At 33.3% G+C, this 24,716-nt stretch overlaps 1 protein-coding gene and 1 long non-coding RNA gene across 4 annotated transcripts in view; both read left to right on the top strand.

The window, feature by feature from the left end:
- Positions 1–20,391, top strand: part of LOC117231513 (caskin-1) — a 49,532-nt gene extending 29,141 nt beyond the window's left edge. For 2 of the 3 annotated variants that reach the window (XM_033490025.1, XM_033490026.1), the window contains 6 exons: positions 15,855–16,133; positions 16,953–17,276; positions 17,725–18,062; positions 18,347–18,733; positions 18,980–19,432; positions 19,740–20,391. In XM_033490025.1, coding sequence (XP_033345916.1) covers positions 15,855–16,133; positions 16,953–17,276; positions 17,725–18,062; positions 18,347–18,733; positions 18,980–19,432; positions 19,740–19,997 — 2,039 coding nt within the window. In that variant the 3' untranslated portion in view covers positions 19,998–20,391. Of the gene's footprint in view, positions 1–11,253; positions 11,454–15,854; positions 16,134–16,952; positions 17,277–17,724; positions 18,063–18,346; positions 18,734–18,979; positions 19,433–19,739 lie in introns of those variants that run through there. The other variant, XM_033490024.1, reaches the window with a different exon arrangement.
- LOC117231515 lies at positions 8,905–10,832 on the top strand. Its single transcript, XR_004492989.1, has 3 exons — positions 8,905–10,053; positions 10,155–10,314; positions 10,515–10,832. It is a non-coding gene; the product is annotated as an uncharacterized LOC117231515 (long non-coding RNA).
- Positions 20,392–24,716: the final 4,325 nt, after the last annotated feature.

Genomic DNA, 24,716 nt, shown 5'->3' with positions numbered 1-24,716 from the left:
AAGTTTACTTCCAAAATAAATTTTACAACTTTAACGCGTCGCTTTAATACATTCTACATATATTTTGATATCAATCGCCTTTGTATATTTTATTTTGTTATGTCGTATTGGATTCGTGAGAAAAATAGAAAAGTGTTTAATCTTAAACTTCTGCACAGTGGTGTACACAACTAACCAGTTGCCAAGCCACGAGTTAGGACAACAGGCCAAGTCCAACCTAGTTCCACAGGTCTGTCGACAACGATTACCACCGGATAGGTGGTTTTCTACTACGATTTCATCGGTCGATGTCGACTCTACTGACGCCATCGCATTGCTTCATTCGAACTGGTTTTATGCAATAAGTTACGATTGTTCCCATGTTTAGCTACGGAACATACTTTGAATATTTGTGAAACGGTTAGTTCCAACGAAACAGGGAGGAGTCTATTTAGGTTTTTTCTCGCGTAACAGATCGAAGATCTTCGCGCTGCTTCCATTCACGATCGATAAAAAGATCGAGTCATCGTTGCGTTTATCGTTTTACAAACTTTTTGAAATATACGTATTTGTTTAAATATCTCAGTCGTAATGTTTTGTAAAAAGACGAGTATGTAACAATATAAAATTGAATGAAACACAGGTATCGTAATATCGCGTTAAGATGATGTTAAAAAGAAAAAGAGTAGGGGAAGGTATCGATAAAAAAGACAATTTTGTTTAAGATGGAAAGAAATGTCTTTTATACAAAATTAGAATTTTTCTTCGAGAATCGAGGTAGGAATTCGTTGCTTGTTTTTCAAATTTAGACACCTCCTCCAAATTTCTTCGTTCAATAAACCTTCCAAAAATAAAACTGCACGATGTTCAGTGAATCGTTCGAGGAGAGATCGATGTTCGTACAATTTTTTTTTTTTATTATTTAATTTATACTTTACAATTTGTCCAGCTGGACGTTCGCTAAATTTTTCTAGCTATTCATACATGAATGTAAAATTTATCAAAACTCATGCGTTGAAAAATAATTATACAGACTATTCTCGGTCAAATGAGATCGCTTAAATATCTGTCTTATATACTGTTGCACGAAACAGCTTCTCAAAAGAAAATTGCACCGTGTCAAAAGGCACGTGTCTTTTTTTCAATTTTTTCTCAAGTTAAAGTCATCGGTATTTTTTAAGATAGATAAACACAGACAAACACGAAAGCATCACTTTGCGTTCTTCCTTGTCTTTTGTACGCCAACTTTCACAAAATTAAGATTAAAATATGTTTTAAACCGATCGTCTCTTCCAGCCACAAATACCTCGGTACTTTTGTATATAGAATAAAAAAACACGTTATTTGATGGATGAAAAGAATATAGGATTCCATTTAAAAACATACAGACGACGTTGGAATCTCGTGAAAAAGAAAGGATCTTGGAAAAAGATTCTTTTTACTATGTAAATACTAACTTGAGATAGCGTAACTTTGCTAAAGAAACTTTCTTATACAGTCGTAAATCAGGCAGATATCTAGGTGATTCCATTTAGCTGGGATATCCCGTGTAGTATCGTATTTCCAATCTCCAAGAATAAAAACATACAATATCGTTACAAAGGACGAATCGATCGCATAAAACATTCTGCACATCTATGATCTGCAGCTAAAAAATTTTACCAAAAATGTCCAAATTGGACAAATTGTGAATGTGAAATATTAAATAAACAAAAAAAAAAAAAAATCTATGATCTAAGAGGAAGAGGAGAGAAATCATCGGGCGACTTGTCACTCTCGTTGTCATATCGTGCTGCGTGTGAATCCTTTGAGATTGGTCGGACATTGTTGTACAGAATGCGAAAGAAACTCGCGCACGCTGAAAATAAACACGTGTTTTTATGTCGAGGGGCTGTTCCGAATGGCGCACTTGTGAGAGCTGTTTGTTTTAAAAGAGAGCAAGGATCTATTTCTGGTTTCTTCTTTCATTCCACGTTTTTTTCACCTCGGCACTTGCCTTCGTTTGTTTAACTCTCTTCTACATACTTCCATACACAAATTTACCTTCCACCAACCTCAAGCGTATATATATCAAATAGTAATATTTCTTGCGTTATACGTAATTTATCGTTTTATTTAACGGCGTGAATCGTACGTGCATGCGTATGAAACAGTTACCAAACTAGGCAAACACGTGGCAACGAGTCGTCGTTTTTCCCAGCCGCTGCACGGGCATATTCGGTGTTTGTGTACGTTATCAGTGATAGCAAGTTTATCAATGACAAGATGTGCGAGAGTTTATTTTACAATGCAGATGTTGCGATGCACACGGTGTCAGAAAGTTTTCATATAACGTGTTATCTATCCATACAACTTACTCGATACTGCGATTTTCGACGTGCTATAAAACTATTTGTTATACGAGGAATTATTATTACAGTGGTATCTAGGTACGAAATGTACGAATACTATAGTAATGCTTTATGAGACTCATAATGTCTAATAAGTCCTCATTTTTTATCTCCTTTATTAAACGTCATCTTTTGAGAACCTCTTTTGAGAAGTTAAAGCGAATCTTGTGGATTTCGATACAGTTATCGGTAATCACTGAATGAAGCGTGAGAATGAGTAAGTCGGAGGAGCGTTTTATCTCGAGTCTTCTTGGTAAGTTCGTGCAGCAGCTTTTTTAGCTAGTAGGTTCGTGTGGCTGTTTATTGTTATTTATGCTTTGGTGTGCCTAATTCCTTCTTCGACTGTGGGAGTTTTTAAGGTTCTCTTTGTACAGCAGTTTCTGATAAAAACCACGACGTGTTGGAGATATTCTAATATTTTGATGTTTCACTTTTGACTGCCATGACCCACATTTCTCAATCCATTCATATATGTTGAATAATGATTTTATATATAAATAATTTGTTATTTCTGCAAATGAAATTTGCATTTTCTCGTTCTAAGCCGATACGTCGAGATTCCGGTAATTTTCATTTCTTTCATTTTCTACCTAAACGAGTAAAGCGATTCTCTATCTAGATCCCATCTTTTCTTAAATGCACCTAAATCTTAATACAATTATTTCACTAAAATTTCCCTCCAGTTCTTCTCATTTTTATCTTCTTCTATTTTCTTCTTTTTATCATTTATCATTCGTTGAAGAATCAATTGTTCCTCGTATCGGGACTGTTCTATTATTGTTTAAACCTCGTTCCTTCCTGGATTACTTGATTCTTGAGGTTTTTAAAGTACTCTTGTATCTAATTCCTCAAGACTTTGTGACGCCACCACGCGCCTCAATACTCCAACGCTATTTGTACTGTGCTTGCCACGTTTAATCGTTTGCTGATTATTGGAAATAGATTTTTACGCTCTACTAGCCATCTTCTGTACTTGTTTCCCCATTGTCCTCATTTACTGTCATGCAACCACCTTGTGTCTTAGCTCTTTCCTGTCCCTCCGTGTTGTAAATACATCAATAATTTACACGCTACTATAAATTAGAAAATTATATAACAATTATCCAAATAATTAACATGCGTTTCCCTTGCCTTATTTTATTTTATTGTTTATCTTATTTTATTTTAATTTAATTTTATTTTATTTTATTTTATTTTGTTTTGTTTTGTTTTGTTTTGTTTTGTTTTGTTTTGTTTTGTTTTGTTTTGTTTTGTTTTGTTTTGTTTTGTTTTATTTTATTTTATTTTATTTTATTTTATTTTATTTTATTTTATTTTATTTTATTTTATTTTATTTTATTTTATTTTATTTTATTTTATTTTATTTTATTTTATTTTATTTTATTTTATTTTATTTTATTTTAGATTCATTAGTCTCGTATATATGAAATAATGTAGCAGTGGCATCTGTATTGTTTGCATATCATTAGTGAAATTCATTCCAGTAATAATTAAACCAATTAATACACATATTCCTTCTTCGTTTACGTTATTGCTTGTACGCGTCTTGCGTACTCGATTAACTATCAACGATATTTAATCAAGATATGAATTTCTCGTAATCCTATTATCACATATTTCGACAGTTATACAAAGCGCGTGAGTGGTACATTCGAGATCTAAATAAATAGACTTCTAACCGAACGTTACAGCTAAGCTAACACTCGAAATACTTCTTCATCGTTCTGCTTTTCCTTTGGTAAATTCCAGCAAAATTTACACCTTTGTAGGAACTAGTTGCATCTTCGTTTCATCAGATTTTTCTATTTTAAACGATCCTTCGACGATCTTACTTTCCTTACAGCTCGACTCGACTTTCTAAACCTGTACGTATTATCGTTGAAAAAATTCTCGTCTCTTTGTCGTAAATTTTCTGAAATTTGTAAATCGCGTACCACCTTTCTTTATCTAAGAATTTCCTGATTTCTGCCAGAGTTTTATTTCTATGAGATACAATAGCTCTTTTTAAAAGTCGCAGTACCGTTGCGAATGCAAGCCAATTCTTATCTGCTACGTGTCCATATAACCTTCCTCGCTATCTCTCTTCGTGTGCATATGAATTCAACCTCCGCTTCGCATATTTCTACACAGAAACATATCTTTATGTAGCATAGAAAAAAAGAAAAAAGAAAAGAATCTATGACTAATATTAAGAAGAATATTTTCATCGATATTAATAAGAATATTTACCGTCGTTCCATCTGTACGAATATTCTATTATTATATTACATTATATTTGTATTTTTAATTTCGTCATTGGTCCTATATGTCTCGATGATTCGTGCCCAGTACACCTTAATCTCCAGTCATTTTCAATTCGATAGCGTTTCTTCTTCATTCGAAAATTTCTCGAGCTTGAGAGAAATAAAAATACGATATACGCGATCTTCTCGTCCAACTTCTACTGTATTACGTTATATTCTATTTCTATGTTTCTCTTTTTTTATTCTATCTCTTAAAACGTCAAAAGTACGTATTTCGATCGCTATCTTGAGGCATAAAGAACTGAATAATCACAGCAGGCTAAACACGTATTTATTTGCGTATATTAAAATGTCATTTAGATTAGAATAACTTGAGCAGCGTGACTTATCGCTGAAGCAACGTTGCTGACAATACGAAGTCGATTCGAACTTTGATCGAGCAGAATAGAACGTTTTAAACAAATGAATCGTTCGATTTGGAGTCACCCGATATGCAATATCAGCGTGTACCATACAGCGTCGGTAACAAAACATTTCAAGATTAATCGAACTTCCTACGCCGGCTGTGCGCACAGTATTACGCTCGATTCAGCTTTCGATCGATCGTCCAGGGTAATTAGCGAAATTAATTAAGAAGTTGGATAAGATCAGCGCGATGAGCATTAGCTTTATGACACGGAACAACATCTTACGTATCAAATGACACGTGTTGAATGCGAGTCACGGAAACGCCCACACTCTCTCTAGCTCTTTAATAGATTCAATTCCGCAGAGATCTCCCACAATTTATCCGCATGCTTTATCAGCTTACGAAACTTACGTCCAACTATTGTACCAGCAATTTTATTAGCGTTACATGTTTCCACAAAAGGCGCCTGCTGGCGGCCATCTATTCGCAGTTGATTATAATTTTATTTATAAATTAGCGTTGTCTCTTCGAGTCCGTACGTGTCTTACAGCTTGTGCAACTTCCAACTTCGCATTAGAATAGCGCTAGAGAGATAAATCTGTATCGATTTGAGCGTCTGTGCTTGAGAATGGATTTTGTTTAGACCAATGTTTTAACAGTCAATTAGTCTGATTACATAGTTATCCATTGCATTGTATTGCGACAATTATAATATTCATTTTTCTCTTTATGTTACATAAAGAAACTGTTTTTTATTTATGTAATAATTTATATCTATTGTATTTATATATATGCTTTGTAGTAGGTTTTAATTATATAAGTAATTATTCACGTTTGAACGTGTACAATAACAGCGAAGCATCTCGTAGTAATCTTGACACAGACCGCACTAATTTCGCAGTGAAATTTTGTAGCATCTTTCATTTCGATAGAAATGACCTTTTTTATAAAATGTAATTGGAAATGTAATTATTCATATAGGGAAGTAGAAGAATATTCTCGGTTTTTAAAAACGTAACGTGTTCTTCGTTCTCAGAAACCGAGATACATTTCCAATTACCAAAGAATTCTCCGTCTCTCGCTGCTCGATCATTTTGATTCAATAATTCTTCCGCAATTGCTCTTAAGAAGCCAATAAATTTGTAATATCGGTTCTATTACCAGCGACTTCATTGTTTCATTTCCTATGTAAATTATTAGTTGCCTTGATAATATTATTTTGCAGCTAGTTTTCCTCGATTCTTCCTCGCGTTCGCGTCTCTTCAGATATCTTCTTTTTGTTTTCTGGAATACTCGATTCATAAAAAGCGTGGAATACGCAAAAGACATTAAACAACTATAGAAAACAAATACAGAATAACATTAAAGTTAAATATTAAACAACTATCTAATATTTACCTGACTGTGCTAAGTGCAGGGTATGTATTGTGTTTGGCCTTATTGTATGTCTGTTTGTTTGTTTGTTTGTTTGTTTGTTTGTGTCCCATAACTTAAAAACTGCTTAACCGATTCGGGAGTCTGTTGTAAGCTACGTGTCCTATTGAAAGAAACAAAACGATGGAAGATATAGGATGCAAAAAAGGTTGATGTGCCTAAATCGCTAAATTCAGCAAAGGAATGTGTCTCCTTATCTTTTTTTTTTATTACAGCGAATTTACCTATAAAATATTTTTAATTGTTAATAGTAATTTAGATAATTTTTTGAACGTTACATTTATCTGGAAATTCGGTAACGTCGATTATTCAAAAATGAAAAATATCTAAACGTGTACCTCATATTTCCAAGTCAAACTTGTACATCTTGTCGTTCTTTTTATTCTTCTTTTTTTGGTATCGCGTAGTAGAGTATCGTTTCTCCGATATTTATTTTATTAGCAACATCTATCGAAATATAACGTTCGTTTTCTGTCGTACAGATCCAGCAGGGTTGAACAATTCTTTGTTAATATAATTTCTTTTCGAAAAATAATTGCGCATCTTCTTAATACAAACTGAAGCTTATAACATAGCAGGAAGATTCGCGTAATAGATTTTGCATTCTATAGGTGTATCGCGTACCTGATCTTATTCGTCGTGGAATAATATTCTGCATCATTGGGCTCGCTGTATGAATTGACGCTTGTGTCATCTAAGTTCAGATTACCGTCATGAATTATAAGTAGGAATCATAGCAGGAAGCATTCGCGCGGTAAGCATCCGTTGTGTAAGCTATGTGCACCGTAAGAAAGACCTTGGTGGAACTTATCTTCAAGCTGGCACATTCGCTTTGTATCTTTATCCTGGACAAACACTTTGCATATGTGTATGTTTCTGCAGATGTTTGTGCAAAATTACTTTCAGAAAATATACTTAGCAATTATTATTCTGAGAAATACCAAAGTCAACTTATATTTTTCATATATCTTCGATGTTCTAGTATTGCCATTTCTTGAGGAATTTACTGAAAAATTCGTACACAATCTTCCTTTGCTTTGTAACAAAATATAATTAATATTATTATCTTATAGTGTTAATTCAATAATAACAATAATAACAATATTGATATTTTTCTATATCTTCCATGGGCATACAATACTTACTGACCTCTTTAAGTTTAATATTTTTACTACTTCCAGTGTTTCGGGAGATTTCTATTCTCTGATGTTTTAAGACAAATGTCGAGAAGGTTTAGAAATGCATAGAAATCACGCGCTTCTGAAACCCCATCGATGGTAAACTTCGTTAGAATTTTCCTCCACGGAAGAGAAGAAGAAGAGCACCAGAAAGTAGACTCTTTGGTCTCCTTGCGCTTTCAGGTTTCTGTATTTACAGAAACGCTAACGAATTTACACAGTTAGTTGACTTTGACCTCCTCTTCTTTTTTACTCGGCTTTTTATCTTCGTTCTTCTCGCCCTCTGTATTTTCCGTGTTACGGCTTCCATCACTCCTACACGTGTCTCCTCTGTACACCTAAATTCCTAGAATGATTCAACGGAATGACATTAATTACTTCACCAAACACCTATTTCCTTTTAAGGTGCACGTACCATCGAGCCGTTACTTTTTGCCTTGCTCGTTTCGCGTTTTCACAGCTTTTAATCTTCTTGGGACGCGCTAAGTTTGCCAAGAAATTAGCTAGTTGTTTTACTTTAATAAAAATGACCTTCCTTCAGGAGTTAAGAAGATTTTTGCGAATAACTGTATTCAGTAGCAAGTGTATGAGTTACGAATGGACTGCGGATGTTCGTATTCTTCAAGTAGTTTTTCCTTTTTCTATTTACAAACTAAATAAAAATTTCATAATAGCCATCTTCACGATGGTCTCGTTAATTCTCTTAGAAAGGAAACAAATTGAAGTTACGTACTTCATTGTTCAAGCTATTAAATCCTTTTATCAGTTGGCACCCTGTTGGCTACCCTGTAAATAGGGAAAGTCCCTATACCAGATTCGATCCTGTACGCTCCTCATTGTACATGAAAATTCGTGTAACACTATACGTGAAACAGAAAAGTACAGTAATAGAGGAGAATAACAGATGAGATAGCAACTATAGTTGCAAAGTATTTGTACGTTTACCATAGAAAACTTTTACGTCCATATTGTACGTGTTATATAAAACATTTTGAAATTTCATTAGCGCTGTAACGAAGGTCGACCGCCATGATCGTATTGGTAAAGTTTAAACAGATCTGGAAATATACATTAGAAACTACAAAATATTTAATGCAGGTATATATTTCACAGACAACAGAGAAGTATTTGAGCAGCCAATTACTCATTGTACAAATAGTCCTAAATATTCTGTGTGGCCATCTTTAACACGTATTATATGTTTATTATATGGCTATTCGTACAACGTATTAATTCCTTACTAAGTATATATTTGTAGTAAATTGCTCAGAGTAAGTTCCTTCCCAATTTATTAGAAGATAACCTAAATCATATTAATCCCTAGACCAGGAAGACCAACAGGGGAAATAACTTCGTATATGCCAATAAGCTTACTGTAACTTCTATATGAATTTTGCGATTGATCTCAAATCTGACCGATATGATGGAAACAATCATGTCTGATTACGGTACTGAAGAAATTCAAGATGTTCTGTATGACACGTGCAATACAAATGTACAAGTTTTCTATGGTAAGCGTTTAAATATTTTCATTAGCCGCTGCATAGAGACGGAAGTACGTGCGTGTAGGAATAGATACTAAATATAGGAATGCAGAAAGAACGTTAGACGGAAGGAATATACAGGCACAGAAGCAGAAAGAGGCAGAGATCGCGTTTCAGTGACTAACACCGTTGAAAGTTCGAACGTGGCCAGCCTTGTATCCGCGATGCGTACGTGACAAGAGGCCAGGCACGTGGCAAAACCGTAAAAAAGTGGGGATCGTGGTTGGTATAATTCGCAGTCGAATACCGACCTTGAGCAGACAAAACTTTTTAGCCTCTACCCGTAATAAATCCACCGCTTTCTGCGATAAGTGTTTTCGCGTTTAAACTACTAATGAACTCCAGACCGAACGAAGCAACAGCAAAAAAAGAAAAGAAAAGAGAAAAAAACTGTAGCCAAGTAATTTCGGAAACTTTTTCTTCCCTCGAAAGCGAGGACGTTTATATAGGAATCAATTCCGATACGCTGTTTTATCGACCGATAAAATAGTCGTGATATTAATGGCTTCGCGTAGATATCTCTTTACATAGCCTTTACCGAGAGTCGATCGATGTTTCTGTCTTATTATGATACGATTTTATGTAGAGCATAAAAGTTATATAGATTTTATCGTGAATAGAAATGGCCACTCAAAGTCTCGGCTAATCACGAGCTGACGTAATCGTCATTTACGCATGGTTATATGGACCTAACCTATAAAAAACCTTGTAAAGGGATTTCACAGTACACGTTGTCTCGATGAGATTTTACATTTATTTATTTACTTGTTTATGACTTGAAACAGCTTTTAACATCTAGTACAATTACATAGATCTCACAACTTTAATACCTTTAATATGACAAAAAGATTGAACACTGAATTATTAGGTGATCTTGTAAGTAATGCAATTTCTTGGTATATTAGCTGCAAATATACGACTATCCATCAGTGAATTAATTGTCAGTGATATTCTGAAATTGTTCGCCATTTTTCTAGTGACTTTTCCACAACCCGTTAAGCCCCTATCCTGTAAATTAAGTTCCTAAGGAAATCATGTATTATAAGGATCGTATAAAAGTAGTCGTATCGCACGTATGCTTTAATGTAAAGCAATTATACTGAATATTCCAAATGAATACAAACATTTACGAAATCGGTATGTATGTTTGCTAAATTTGAATACATACATCATATACATAACCTATTAATTCAGTCTAGTTCCGCTATAGTTGGTTGAGATGCAGTAGTAATACAGAGAAGGGATTTAGAATTATTTATCAGGATATTTCCATATCTCAATTTTTTTTTTTCGCAAAATGTTACAATCCAGTATCCGCATACAGATTAATGTTCCAGAATTGATCCCCATTTTCCTTGGGCCAGCAACAGTCAGTACAAAGAGTAGTCTGTGTTGCAATTCGCTCGACGTAGTTCTTGCTGTAATTTATGGTGCCTCAACATTGCCTTATAGTCCAACTTTAGAATGTCTTGCCTTTAATATGTACCGTTTCTTTCACCAACAGCATCTCATTTCCTCGCGATACAAATTATAGGAACAGTATTGTTTTTTGTAAGAAGAACTTTTCCATTTTTTCTCCTTGAAATAATTTACAATTTGTTTGTACAGTTAGCCTCTTTTACAGAGTATTAGAAGACAAATAAAAAAAAATAAAAAAATGTATCGCATTACAATTTCTTTTCGTAATTTTCTTTCCCACTGATCAGAATGTTTTTCTACATTTATACACTTTACTCGTACATAATTAAATTTCTTTATCTTTCATCGGCTACTAGAATGCAAATTCGCTTATTCATTAAACGTAAAGAATTTATCGTTCATTAAAGCTTTTGATGTTTTACACAATGCAACGTGACGAACGCATAAATGTATTTGAATACAACTAATGAAATATCTTCTTTTGGTACTCCGTGATATCTAACGATAAGTATCCATACGTCTATAATTCATCTTCTCGACGTTGTTTATATCGTGTATAAATGTTATACGTAATAAAATATACCAGGCGTTTAACATCGATATTCATTTTATTTCTGCACAGGCTTAGCTTTCTAGTTTCGATGATCGTCGACCATACCAGCAGACAAAATACGCCGGATAGATTGATTTTACGATCGGCTTGATGATTATATGTTATTTGTTGTCGCCTTTGCTGCATCTTTCAGTATCTTCGACATGCATCCGGTTGTTTAGCATCGCATTAATGGTCGTTTCTATGCTATGTTCGCTGCAGTCTTCAAAGTGTTCCGGCACTCTTCATTCAACTTTCAGTACACGTGTGTATCTGCGGGATTTTTATTTATTTTTCCCATCGTTTAGATACGAGAAGTAGTAGACGCAAGGGACGTTAATCTCTTGCCGTGTTCCCGATTCTTTGCCCAAGGCTTTTGATATTATTTGACAAACAAGGCGGTGAACTTTATAGCGAACATCGCGATCTCTACACGAATTTTCTCTATCTTTTCTAACACTCGTCCTGGATTCGTCATCGTTATTATTACTATTATTATTAATAACGTGCAATAGAAACTCTAGTTTACGGTAACACAAAGGTATGATACATCTATGAAAGATTGAAAGCTGCAGATTAGATCAAGAATCAATGTGGTAAGAATATGGACTTTCTCATAAAAGATTGTATAAAAGGAAAATCAAGTAATAGTCGATAGTAATATCAATCAGGATCACGAGTTTCTAAAATACTATGTATACTGTATACTTTATGCAGAGAACATTTTCTAACTGAATAAAAATTTTACGTACAAACATAATAATTATGTGTGTATATATATATATATAATTAATTGAAAATTCTCATACGATTATTGATGAGGAGCAGAGTATACGTATACAGTGCTTTTCAAACAATTAGTGGACTAACGTGAACGGTTCTATTGCATCAATTAAGGGAATGAAAGCAGAGAAGTTATATAGGCCTGATAAATTGAAACGTTACTCAGAGTATGATACTATCATAAAGGTTCACTTTAAGATAATCGTTAAAGAAAGAACGAATAGAAGCAGCAAGCGAGCATAAAAAAGAAGTCAAAACGATACAAAAAATGATCCTGTAGTTATCTTAAACATTTTGGGAATAAAATAAAATATAATTGGCGTTGTATAGTATTATTTTTGTATCACTTTTTTATTTAATTCTTTCGGTATTGCCGCTTAAGGAAAGGTTTGCTGTTCACAGCTCAGGTTACAAACTTTTCACGTGTTACACATTATGACATATATAATAATAAAAAATGATAAGTAGATAATCCAAGCGGCTTTTAGAATGCGTCACGTATGCGTGACGCATGGTAGCGAAAGGATTAAATATATAATTATCGGTATACCATAAATTTGTATGCGTTTGTAACAAATTTAAAGACACACAGCTGCACAGAATGCATATAATTCAAAAACATATGAAATGTCCAAACTGTAATACTTGTTATAATTTTTATTATCAGCAGATGCAACAAATCTCCATCTATATTCTACTTCTCTATTTGAGTTCTACAATTATAGGTTTGCACAAAAATTCGCAATCTAATAATTTAATTCCAAGAAGATACTGAATGTACAATTCTCAATGTGAGAATTCTTAATGTACATAGGTTTACAGAAACATATAAAATATTGAAACTGCAGTACCTGTTCTAATTTTTATTATCAGTAGATGGAACAAATCTCCATCTATATTCTACTTCTCTATTTGAGTTCTACAATTATAGGTTTGCACAAAAATTCACAATCTAATAATTTAATTCCAAGAAGATACTGAATGTACAATTCTCAATGTGAGAATTCTTAATGTACATAGGTTTACAGAAACATATAAAATATTGAAACTGCAGTGCCTGTTATAATTTTTATTATCAGTAGATGGAACAAATCTCCATCTATATTCTACTTCTCTATTTGAGTCCTACAATTATAGGTTTGCACAAAAATTCACAATCTAATAATTTAATTCCAAGAAGATACTGAATGTACAATTCTCAATGTGAGAATTCTTAATGTACATAGGTTTACATAAACATATAAAATATTGAAACTGCAGTGCCTGTTATAATTTTTATTATCAGTAGATGGAACAAATCTCCATCTATATTCTACTTCTCTATTTGAGTTCTACAATTATAGGTTTGCACAAAAATTCGCAATCTAATAATTTAATTCCAAGAAGATACTGAATGTACAATTCTCAATGTGAGAATTCTTAATGTACATAGGTGTACAGAAACATATAAAATATTGAAACTGCAGTGCCCGTTATAATTTTTATTATCAGTAGTTGGAACATATCTCCATTTATATCCTACTTTTCTATTTGCGTTATAAAAGTATACGTTTGCTTAAAAACGAATAATCTAGTGATTCAGTATCAGAAAGATATTGACTGTACAGTTGTCAATGTGGGAATTTCTAATGCACATAAGTTTACAGAAACATATAAAATATCCAAGCCGTGGTAGCTTAGTTGGAATTCTTATTATTAGCAGATGAAACAAATCTCCATTTACATTCTAGTTCTCTACTTGCGTTGCAAGTTAGCGTTGCATAAGGATTCTCAATCTAGCGATTTAGCACGAAAAAAATACCGGGTATGTAATTCTCAACGCGAGAAAAAAATGAACGTTCTCTCGCTTGAACATCCATGTCTTCCTATTAATTTTGATATCGAACGTACTATCATAGTACCAAGAAGCAACTTTCAAAGGAAACGATAATAGGTGCATCTGGCGCTTCACGTAACGTCCCGTTTGCTTTGACACCAACAATCTCGCTGATAAAATAATCTCTGTGCTTACTCCAGACCACTGCTCTACATACCTTAGTATGTCTTGGCCTACTTTAATTGTATGTACTTAATGTAGAACGCCTCTGTTCGTGGCTCTCGATACCTGTTACTCCTACAGCATCAAAGGTTTTGTAATTTTGCCCCGGGCTGATTAAGACGTTTTCCTACATTCATACATTTCCTACTCATTCATCTATCATTTAAATGCAAAGTCCGGCAGGCTCGTTAAGCCTAAAAAGCATTTCAACTTCTGATATTTTACACGATACGATTTCATGAATATGGATGTGGCTAATATAATCATAAAAAAGTACATCGATTAGTCAAATTAAGTTTTTACTTTGGGTGAAACTAACTAGAAGGAAAGTACGTTCGAGATAGTTTCCATTAGAATACCGATTTTTACAATATATAAGTATCGGCGGATTTTACCGTGCACATTTAATCTTTCTAAATGAAAAATGTAGCTCTATTAACAGCAAGTATATCGATAAACATTTATCCATGTTGGATATTTTTCCTTTAATTTAATTGTAGATGGCTATTAACATTAACGAAATCTTTGCCGCGCCTGCTTTTTCTATCGGCGTTGCGGCACGATGGCATTTCCTTTATCGCTTTCGAATTTCGCAAATTTATTAGTCTGAAATTCTATAAATTATCTTCAATAAATCTCGCAGTTCTGTTCGTTTGCCGAGGCGTGGAAATTATACCCTGTAACACGTAGATATATTTAAATCAAGCAATAAATCTCTGCTACCTAACCAAAGGCTAAACCAGAGCAAACTTGAAATATTTAAAAACGTTATAATATGCGGAATACCTGCAAAAACTTTCCACATAGAAGTGTAACGTGTAATTCTTGATCCCGGAAATTTCAAAACCTCTGGAATTCTGTTAATTATTAAAGGAAGCCTTCATATTCTTGCGATTTTCTATATTCTACTGTACGAAGACAGGAAAAATATTTATAATTTGATTGTATTCGTATCGCGGAAGAGATTACAAATATTTATAATATACCTACGATTTCACAAATTTCCTTCTATTTTCTTATGCATATAGGATATAAAGTCCTCTCGAAATCGCATTCCTTTCTTATTTAACCCTCTTAACATATTTAACATAGTCGTTAAACGAAGATCTACAATTTCATCGAAGATAATTGATCAAAAGTTACATGTTAATTTATAAAGTGTTATCTATAATACACGTCTCGATTGAAGGCGCAACAGAAATTTCTGAACGCGTTCTCGATCGAACGAGACAACGTAGCAAAGCTTATCTTCTTGCTCGAGTAACCTACATCGAAACGCTTTCTCTGAGGTGCAAGTTTCAAGAATTGCAACTCGAAAAGAAATCATTCGTAAGATCTGCACTACCATCTTCACTTTGACGCGACACTAGCGCCACGCACGCACTTAACTACTAGCGCACGATATACGCATCTGTTCGTTCCTTTAAAATGATTACTCCCACCTTTCTATTTGCCACATACTCCAAGCTGTTGACAATTTTCGAACATCGAACTACCATTTCCTAAGTATTCAAAGTTACAAACGTAGCAAAAATAATATTTGATGCGAATTAAAGCCGGTTGTCAAAGCGTTAAGCTTCGATTATAAAAGCCAAGAAATGAAAAAAGATGGATTTATTAAACACATAACATATAAGTTACGAGTTTATAGTCTTGAGAAACACTATTGATTCTCATGATTCGGGACGGCGTCTGTCAGATACGTTTCTCATGATGCATATATCAAATATCATTTTGAACCAAGAGAATAAATCGAAATGTATTTTCCTCGTTATATATTTAGATTTTTATTTGCGCTCGTAATTCACCCCATAGTTAAGCTTCAATGTTTTTGCTTTTTTGCAGTTGGCGGCATGAACCGGCCGTCCAAAGCTGTGACCCAGGCGAAGAAAGTGGCACCACCGGCTGTACCCGATGTGTTTCGACATTCTGGCTCCTCGTTCGGTTCCGCTGGATATGCGAGCAGCGAAGATAGCTGTTTCCTGCCCGGAAGTGGACCAGGCGGAACAACGGACGAGGGTTCTTACGGTGTGCCATCTGGAAAGAGTCCGGGGCCTATTTTTACCCACCCTGGCTTTGCCTTTCCACCAGTCGTCGGCAAATATGCCCACGCCGAGGATCAAGGTGCGATCCTTATCGAATTACTGGCTTACGAAATTCGATAATATCGCTACACGCTCGCGATAATGTTATTTCCTTTACCGTCCTTTATCCACCCCTTCTATCAGACTATATCTCCGCTGTGTTTATGTTAAACATAAAGTAGTTTCCTCGTATTTATTTATGATTATCGTATAAATAATAATTTGTAATTATTTTTTGATCAGACTGTAAGGTGATGATAGATACATTTTAAGTCATGAAATATACATACATTATTTTGGATATTACAACACATTACCATTAAAGAGGATGAAACATGGAATTGTTAGCAAATGCGTGAATTTATAGAATTTTGATCAGCACAAAAATACATATATACAAATGATTACAATTTATTTAATAGAAAATTAATAATTAGTACTTGATTAGTTTGAAGCCACGGTAAATCTATATAAAGTTCCCAAAGGAAAGAAATGTGTACGGTATTTAGTTAAAGAATTAAATCTTCAATATTGTTGTAGTATCGTAGTCGCTTATTAGGGTGTAGTAGATGTCGGGGCACGGCCGCTTTTTTTCTCATTTTTTGTATTGTGGAAGAAAAATCGGACTCCGGTCGGATTCGAACCCGGGTTCCGAACGTTCGTAGCTTAAGGCGCTAACCGCTACGCTATCGTCGTCCTACGCTACTTATTGTCGAGTGATGGTGTTTGTTGTCGAGTGCCGCCACAGGCCTTTTTTCCACGATACTACATTGTTGTAAATTGTGATATGACTGATATAGCTGATATTAATGTTTTGTTTAATTGAAAGGAGAAAGTAATTTTTATATATTCTTCCTAGGAATCGATATGACTCAAAGTCCTGGAAGAGATAGCCCAGGTAGTTCAGGATCAGGTTCGGGTTCCAGGCATTCTACCGCTTCATTAGATTCTGGAAGAGCCTCCGGATATCATTTGGGCCCTAGAGGACCTGGTGCTCTTGCTTCATCTCCCAGGTGTTCTATAAGCTCACTTGGCAGTCATCCGGACAGACCGGCGGATCTCGACGTCGTTCATGCTTGGTTGACTGAACTCCAATTCGAGGAATACTTTCCATTGTTTGCTTCCGCTGGTTATGATCTAGCTACTATAACGCGTATGACGCCAGAAGATTTGACAGGGATAGGTAAATCTATATTCGATATAATCAATTCAGTTATATACCTTAAACGTGTATTAGAAATTGAGAACTGAAATTTAAATGCATTCAACAAATAAAAAAAAATTTGATGTTTTAATATTTTCATGTCTGAATTCCGTATATTTTTGAAAAGTATTCATGATAAAAATAAATCTGAACTCTTATTTCTTTTAATATTACTATTTTCCAAGTTTTTAAAATAATTTTTTAATATTTCTTTAATTAAATTTAAAATAAAATTTTAAATAATACTACTTTAAGAGATCTGCATTGTGATATGTACATGAGTCACAATGATGCACCGAGATATTACAAAATTTATGGCTTTGTTAATTATATAAGTTCTAAATATTCCTTTATATTTTATACTTGCCGATTAATTTATCTATGTCTATGATTAGAAGACCATATTTAAGACTCTATGGACTTGCAGGAATTAAGCAGCCTAATCATCGGAAACGCTTGAAGGCGGAAATAGATAATTTAAATATAGGAGATGGCTTGCCAGAACATATTCCTGGTTCGTTAGAAGAGTGGCTCAGGCTTCTGCGACTCGAAGAATATCTTGGTGCTCTTCATCAACAGGGTATGCGTTCAGTTGAAGATGTGACGACTCTCACTTGGGAAGATCTTGAAGACATTGGTATTGTACGTCTTGGCCATCAGAAAAAATTATTATTGGCAATTAAGAGAGTTAAGGATATTCGTGCTGGAAAACGTATACAGCCGCTCGATCTTGCTCGGCTACCGCCGCATCCTGGACAAACACAGGTAAAGAAATATTTTAATAATATCTTATTAGTTGCTAAAATATAACGTCTAATCGTCTTCTGTGTTTTCATTCGGATGATAATGATATAACATGTATCACATGATATGTAAGTCGTGATAGCATTTATGACCCATAACTCCAAAAATACTAGTCTTGGAACACGAGTCGACTATCAGATGTTTATTTTCTTTAGCAAATGCTATGTACCCTCAGCGTTTATAATTCTTTCCTTCCTATCTATTATTATGTCTTTATATTTGGTTCTCCTTAACTATATTTTCAGGACGTAGTTATTCAACGAGGAGGTCCTGACTTGCCATCTCCTGATGAGGATTGTTCCTCTCCTGTTCTGAGGTCTTTTCAGAGAGGCGGAAGTGATACTACATCTGGAGCTGCGTGGAGAAGTATGTACGCTGCTTTACCAGCCGATTATAACATTGTTGGTCGGTCTGGTTCACGAGGAAAATCATTAGAAAGCTTGGAAGACGCACCCCTTGGGTATCCTCCGTCACCAGCACCATCCACGCATCCACAGCCAATCGAATGGCGTCCACGCAGCTTCGAAGACGGTGATGTGACTCCTACAAATGATACTTCCGTAGTGGATGCAGGTGGCGGAACTCTTCCGCGACCTAGACATTGTCTTGTTCGTCCACGACCTGTAGCTAAGGTAATATAATTTTAAATGTACAAAGAATTTCTAATATAATCAGTGCAAGAATGATACCAGTTAAGGGATATTCATAAAGACATGAATTTGCGTAAATATCCGCAGTCGGTGATTATTTATATATAAAGATAAGCGAAAGAAGCGGGGAAAAATGTTTAGTATTAGCCTAAAAGACACAAGGAATCGCATAATTACAACTTATATTACTATTCGTAAAAATATGATCATGTTGGTTCTTCATTATAGGTCACTGCAACTCCAGGCCAATTTAAGTCACTACCAAGAGACTTCGATAATAAATATCAATTAACTTACGGACTCGAGAGTAGTCCACATCTTCCGAAACGTTGCCCTCCGTCTCCTCCAAGGCGTCAAAGCTCTAGAGACAATAGCGGTTCTGGAGTAGGGGTCGGAGGATCGGGAGTTGGCGATGTTGTGATAGATTGCAGCGGACCAGTTCCAACTGCCTCTTGCGAGGAACATCACATACATCATCATCAACATCATCATTTGATCCATCATCCTTCTCCACCGCCACCAGCACCTGCGCCAGTGCCATCGACTCCTCCACAAATAAATCGACCACCCTCTTCTATGTCTCGTTCTTGGGGTAGTGTCAGTGTCAATGTTAACGAAGAACATGAATTAATAGCTTCTCTTGCTCTGCAGCACCGTAATGGTTCTGATGCCAGTTTTAAGGTAGTTTTATTTCATTTATATTTCATACGATAATAATATAATATTGTTACTGTGGATATTCATGAAATTATTTGCTCAAATTTTATATGTTTCATACACGTAACTTGATAAAGTCCACTGATATTGGATATCTGAGAAACGAAGTATATAAGCACAAGATTAGATACATCTGACTTTCAGACAACTTATTTTCCAATAACCCTTAAATTTTGGGTATATGTACCCTGGCTGTTAAATTGAGCATAAACATTTCTCAAGCTTAACACTAATAGTAAGTTGTATATTAATATTAACTGTATTTTTTCAGTCAAGTTCCAGTACAGAATCCGACTCACTACCGTTTGCAAATGAAAATGCCGGAACAATAAAACAAAGAGCTGCACGCGCACAAGAATACGCAAGTGGTAATACTGGTAACAACATGTCAGGTCATGGAATAAGTCATCACACCGGTGGCAGTGAACCAGCGGATGTATTGAACGATATTGGGAATATGCTTGCAAATCTTACTGACGAACTTGACGCTATGCTCGAGGAAGAAAAACGTCAAGGCTTGAATTCATAATCATCGCTACCTTTGTTTGCGTCTGTTCTCATTTTTCTTTGTTCTTTCTTTCTTTTTTTATTTACTAGTACTACCACGAAGAACACAACTTTAGCAACAAAAGTCGATGACGAAAACATAGATATCTTACGCTATGACGTATAATATTGTAGACCATGAACGCATACAGTTCGCAAGATTAAATAGACAAACGTCATATATGAACTCGATAAATTTTAGCTTGATACATTGCAATGATCGTATTGAGAGGAAAGAATGTTCGGTGTTGGACGAATGCTAAGCCACGTTCCATTGTGTTGGCTTACAACAAGTTACATTACACAAATAATAATATCCTGTTATAATTGTATAAGTTAACATAGTGGATAGTATTCCACGCCATAATTTTGACTTTTATCAGTTTCTTCATTCCTTCTTTCTCTCTTTATAGGACAAAGCTTCTTATTTTTCTATCAAAATATTATGAGCTTTCTATGGAGTTTCCAGAGACACTTGAATGTTGCACAATCTTTGCGATTTTTATATTTCTCTAAAGTATTTTTATTCAGTATATTTAAAGAACAATTTTTTTCAGTACATTATTCTGAATAATACTAATGTTACACACAAACGTTTTCTATTACAGATTTTTGAACTTGCACTTTTAAATAAAATTTATATAGGGAAAAGAAAATAAAATTGTAGGAGGATAAACTTAACAAGGATAGATAGACGAGGAAAATTATGCTAAAAGAGAATTGCACTTAATAAATAAGTATGTATGGAAGTATGGACTTATGCCTTATGATAAAAAGACTGCAGAATACATCGGTGTAGTCTAATTCTTAATGCACATTTCACGTCACTTGTATTTTATATTCATATAGCATAAAGACTGATTCGCTTTCTCTGGAAACTTCATTGCTACCGATATATGTACATTCCAGCTAGTATATTTCCTTTTCCACTTCCGTCCTTTGCTAAAACGATAGCATGTTAGATTGGGACCTTCATAACTGTTGGAGCTGTTAGACATTTTGAGATTAGTATGATACAAAGAAGTAAACTTCTGTATCCTTTTTCCAGAGTAAAATAATTCTTCCAGTAACGTCAAAGAAAAATATTATTGAGTCATGTTGTTTTGATGATGAAGCATAATTATATCTTTGACTATATTATGGTACAATTTCTATAAGAGTTTACGATAGTTTGTATGAAAAAACTTACATCTTCCATTATTTGAACTTGAAAAATAGTTCTCATAAGACTGAGAACAAAATCAACATAAACATTTGACTGCCAATTAAATTTCAAGATTATACAGTTTAAATACAGAATCATATGCACTGTATGCCAATTAACATTTTATATTTATTATCCGTACTAATATAGTGATGTATGTAACTCACTATTGTTATATGGTGCACAAAAACATGTGGGGTGCAAAGTATCCACATGTATCAAATCAAAGTAATCGTCGTAGTAGGATCTTGTCGATAAAAGGTGTTCAGGTTTACTCCAAATTTAAGTATTATACTGATATGTACTGAGACTTGTGCATAGAATTGTATGTAGCAGTCCTCACACGCAAGGTGAATCATGCGATTGAGCTAACAATAAGTTGTATCTTGTATTCGATTATATGAATTATCCTGTATATGCATGTACACATGTACATTTATATATGATAATTCCAGATTCTTTATGAATCATAAGAGTTCATATACATATATGGCTTATTTTTAAAATTTTAAGTATTTTAAAGTCTGTGATCTACTTTAAAACTTATGTACAATTTAAGTCATTGTTAACATATCAGTTATCTTTGGTACATTCAAGTAAATAGTACATACTTCTTACTTGGATTAAAATTTTAAAGGTTTTTCGATTTATATGTGTAAATGGACGTAGAATTCTCATACATAAATGTATATAAGGTTTCAGTATGACGTTATTACTAATAAAATACTCCTTATTTTACATTCTTTAAGGAGTACAAATTGCTGTCTCTGTACAAATCAGTTTCGCAAGTAAATCATAAATTAATTGCAATGAATTCAATTCCACTATCATGATTCTAATGTATTTTATTTTTAACTATATGATTCGTTATAAATATTCAAATCCAGTTACGCTCTATCATTACAAGAAAAGAAAATGTGGTAGGATATATACAAGATTTTGAAACACACTTAAAACCTAGGTTAATCAACTAAATATTGGGGCTACATTATTGTAGCCTGCTGACTTGTTAACTACTGTAGGTATATATAGTAGGTATACATATATCAGTTTAAGCAGTGTACTTAGGGAAACTGTTTTGCGGTGCTGCAAATTTATGAATTTATTATTATTTACTTTTACTCTTTATTATTATTGTATATTATTATATTTCAAGAGAACAAACTGATTTTAAGTCATATATATGAATAATCAAAGGTGGCACAAGCTCTTAATACATTTACATAGGTATAAATGTGGCATTTATTTTTATTGCATTTAAATGCAAATTTTTAATTTACTACTTAGTTGGCTTATAACGTTTAGATATTTTATTAATTACTAGAAATGTTTTTACATGAAGTTATTTTTACAAGTATAATCATTTGTGCTGCCCTATATATTTGAACACAGAACATTTTTAAATCTTCCAAAGATTAATCAAGATTCAGTAAGTTTTCATATTTATGATTAATTATTTAAGTTTTAGGCTTGATCTTTTACACTAAAGTTATGAATTGACCACAAAATCATAAATATTCTAAAACAATTTAAAATAAGAAACGTACTATTTTATTTAAACAATTGTTTTTACAACAATAATTAACGTAAGAAGATAAAAGCTGTAGGGTAATATCATGATGCAGGTGTTTAACTAAAATAAATGTTAATTTGAGAAAAAATGAAGTAACTAGTAAATGTTGGTAGGAAATGAAACATTTTATACTAATTGTGAGATCGTGTGATCAATTTACAATAATTGCTTTTTTATGATACACATTGAAAAATACAATAGAGGGTAATAATGCACACACTGCCGACTTTTATACTGTAATTCAGCGATTTCATGAGATCAAGAAGTGAATAAATAAAGTTTCTAGATATTGCATAAAGTAATTCGTGCATAAAATGCACTTAAAACATTAAATTTATTTAATATTTATTTATTTTTAAATTGAAAATTATTAAATGTTTTAAAAATATTATGAATAATTTCATTGATGCTTTGAAAGTATTATTTTAAGTGAAACTTTACAAAAGTTTAATTGATATAGTATCAACAAGCTATGATGAGAAAATTATGTATAAAAAGATGTACAAATACTTTATTTAACTAAAAGTATTATTTTAATTATCAGTATCAATGTAAGTAAAAAATGTAGATCAGATGCATAAAATATGCTACTGAGATGTTTACTTAAAATAATACATTCGAGTAATAAAATTGAGAAACTATGTATTAGACTATATGCTTTAAAGCAGTTCATGGCATTCCTAAAGTAGTTAAAACGTATATTATCTACTATTCTTAAGCGATTGCCTCTTCATTTCTACAGATAGCTGATAATGATCAATAATATTGAAAAGAATTCAATTATTGGCTGATTTTTAGGCAGCTAATTCAGAATTCCTGAAGACATTGCTTCTACATGGTGTATACATATTATACATATATAAATATTATATAAATATAAATGATAAGTACAAATATAAATATAGATATATATATATATAAATTATATTTATATTTATATTTGTATTAAATTAGTCATAGTTTTTGTACAAACGTATGCGCCGCTGCAGTTTTGTTCAGCGAATTTAATACCCGCCTAATTGCATTTTACGAGTCCTTGAGACCTTCTCCTACTTTCTGTATTTGTTTAAATGCACGTTAAATACATTACTTGATTTATCGACTATGATGAAAGAGATAATTAAATAAAACTAATTGACAGACTCCATTCTCATTGTTTTTTGGTATATACCCGAAATAAGTTGTTAATTATCCTGTTGTATGAGATTCTCATTATGTAAGGAAACAGAGATTCTCATATTTTTGTTATAACATAAGCAGGATGCAACATCATATGTATATGTCATCTCTGTCGTATATTATTTCGCAAGAGACGATTGGAGTAGGGAAAAAAGAAGTAGGCTATATAGGAAATAATAAATATTATTTGATTTCGTTTGCTATAAAATATAATTTTTATTTCTTCTATAGAATATAAGTTTATTTTTTAATTCAAGATTTATTTTTTAATTAGTAAAGGAAATATCATTTCATTGTGATGCTATGGAAAATCAAATATTTTCTGCTGTGGAAAATTTGATTTTAAGCGAGATAGGTAGTAATATAATTTTTATGAACTAAGTAACGTTACTTGTAAGAGAAAGAGTAAAGAAGTCCATGAAACACAGATACACTGAACTTCCTCACTCTTAGATGTTAAGTTTCCTTAAAAATTTAGGTGCAAATTGTATATGCCATATTTGAGCAGTCATATGTTTGTGTAACTGTAGCATCTTCAATATAAAAATCATTGAGCAATAGCTGCTGTCAGTTTATATTTATTTCCCAAATTATTAAATTTTTAACTTTTTTAAAGTTAACTGTTTAACGTGACAGTTTTATACAAAGTCCCTAACAAATAATTGCATTTCGTACTCTGTTTCAGTTCTAACTTGTTATTAGATTGCGGATATTTATACATTTTTGGAACTTAAAGATGCAAAATT

Source organism: Bombus vosnesenskii, unplaced genomic scaffold (assembly GCF_011952255.1).
Source record: "Bombus vosnesenskii isolate JDL3184/JDL3185 unplaced genomic scaffold, Bvos_JDL3184-5_v1.1 scf7180000013272, whole genome shotgun sequence".
NCBI classification, from domain to species: Eukaryota; Metazoa; Arthropoda; class Insecta; order Hymenoptera; family Apidae; genus Bombus; species Bombus vosnesenskii.
This window is presented reverse-complemented; position numbering and strand designations above follow the sequence as displayed.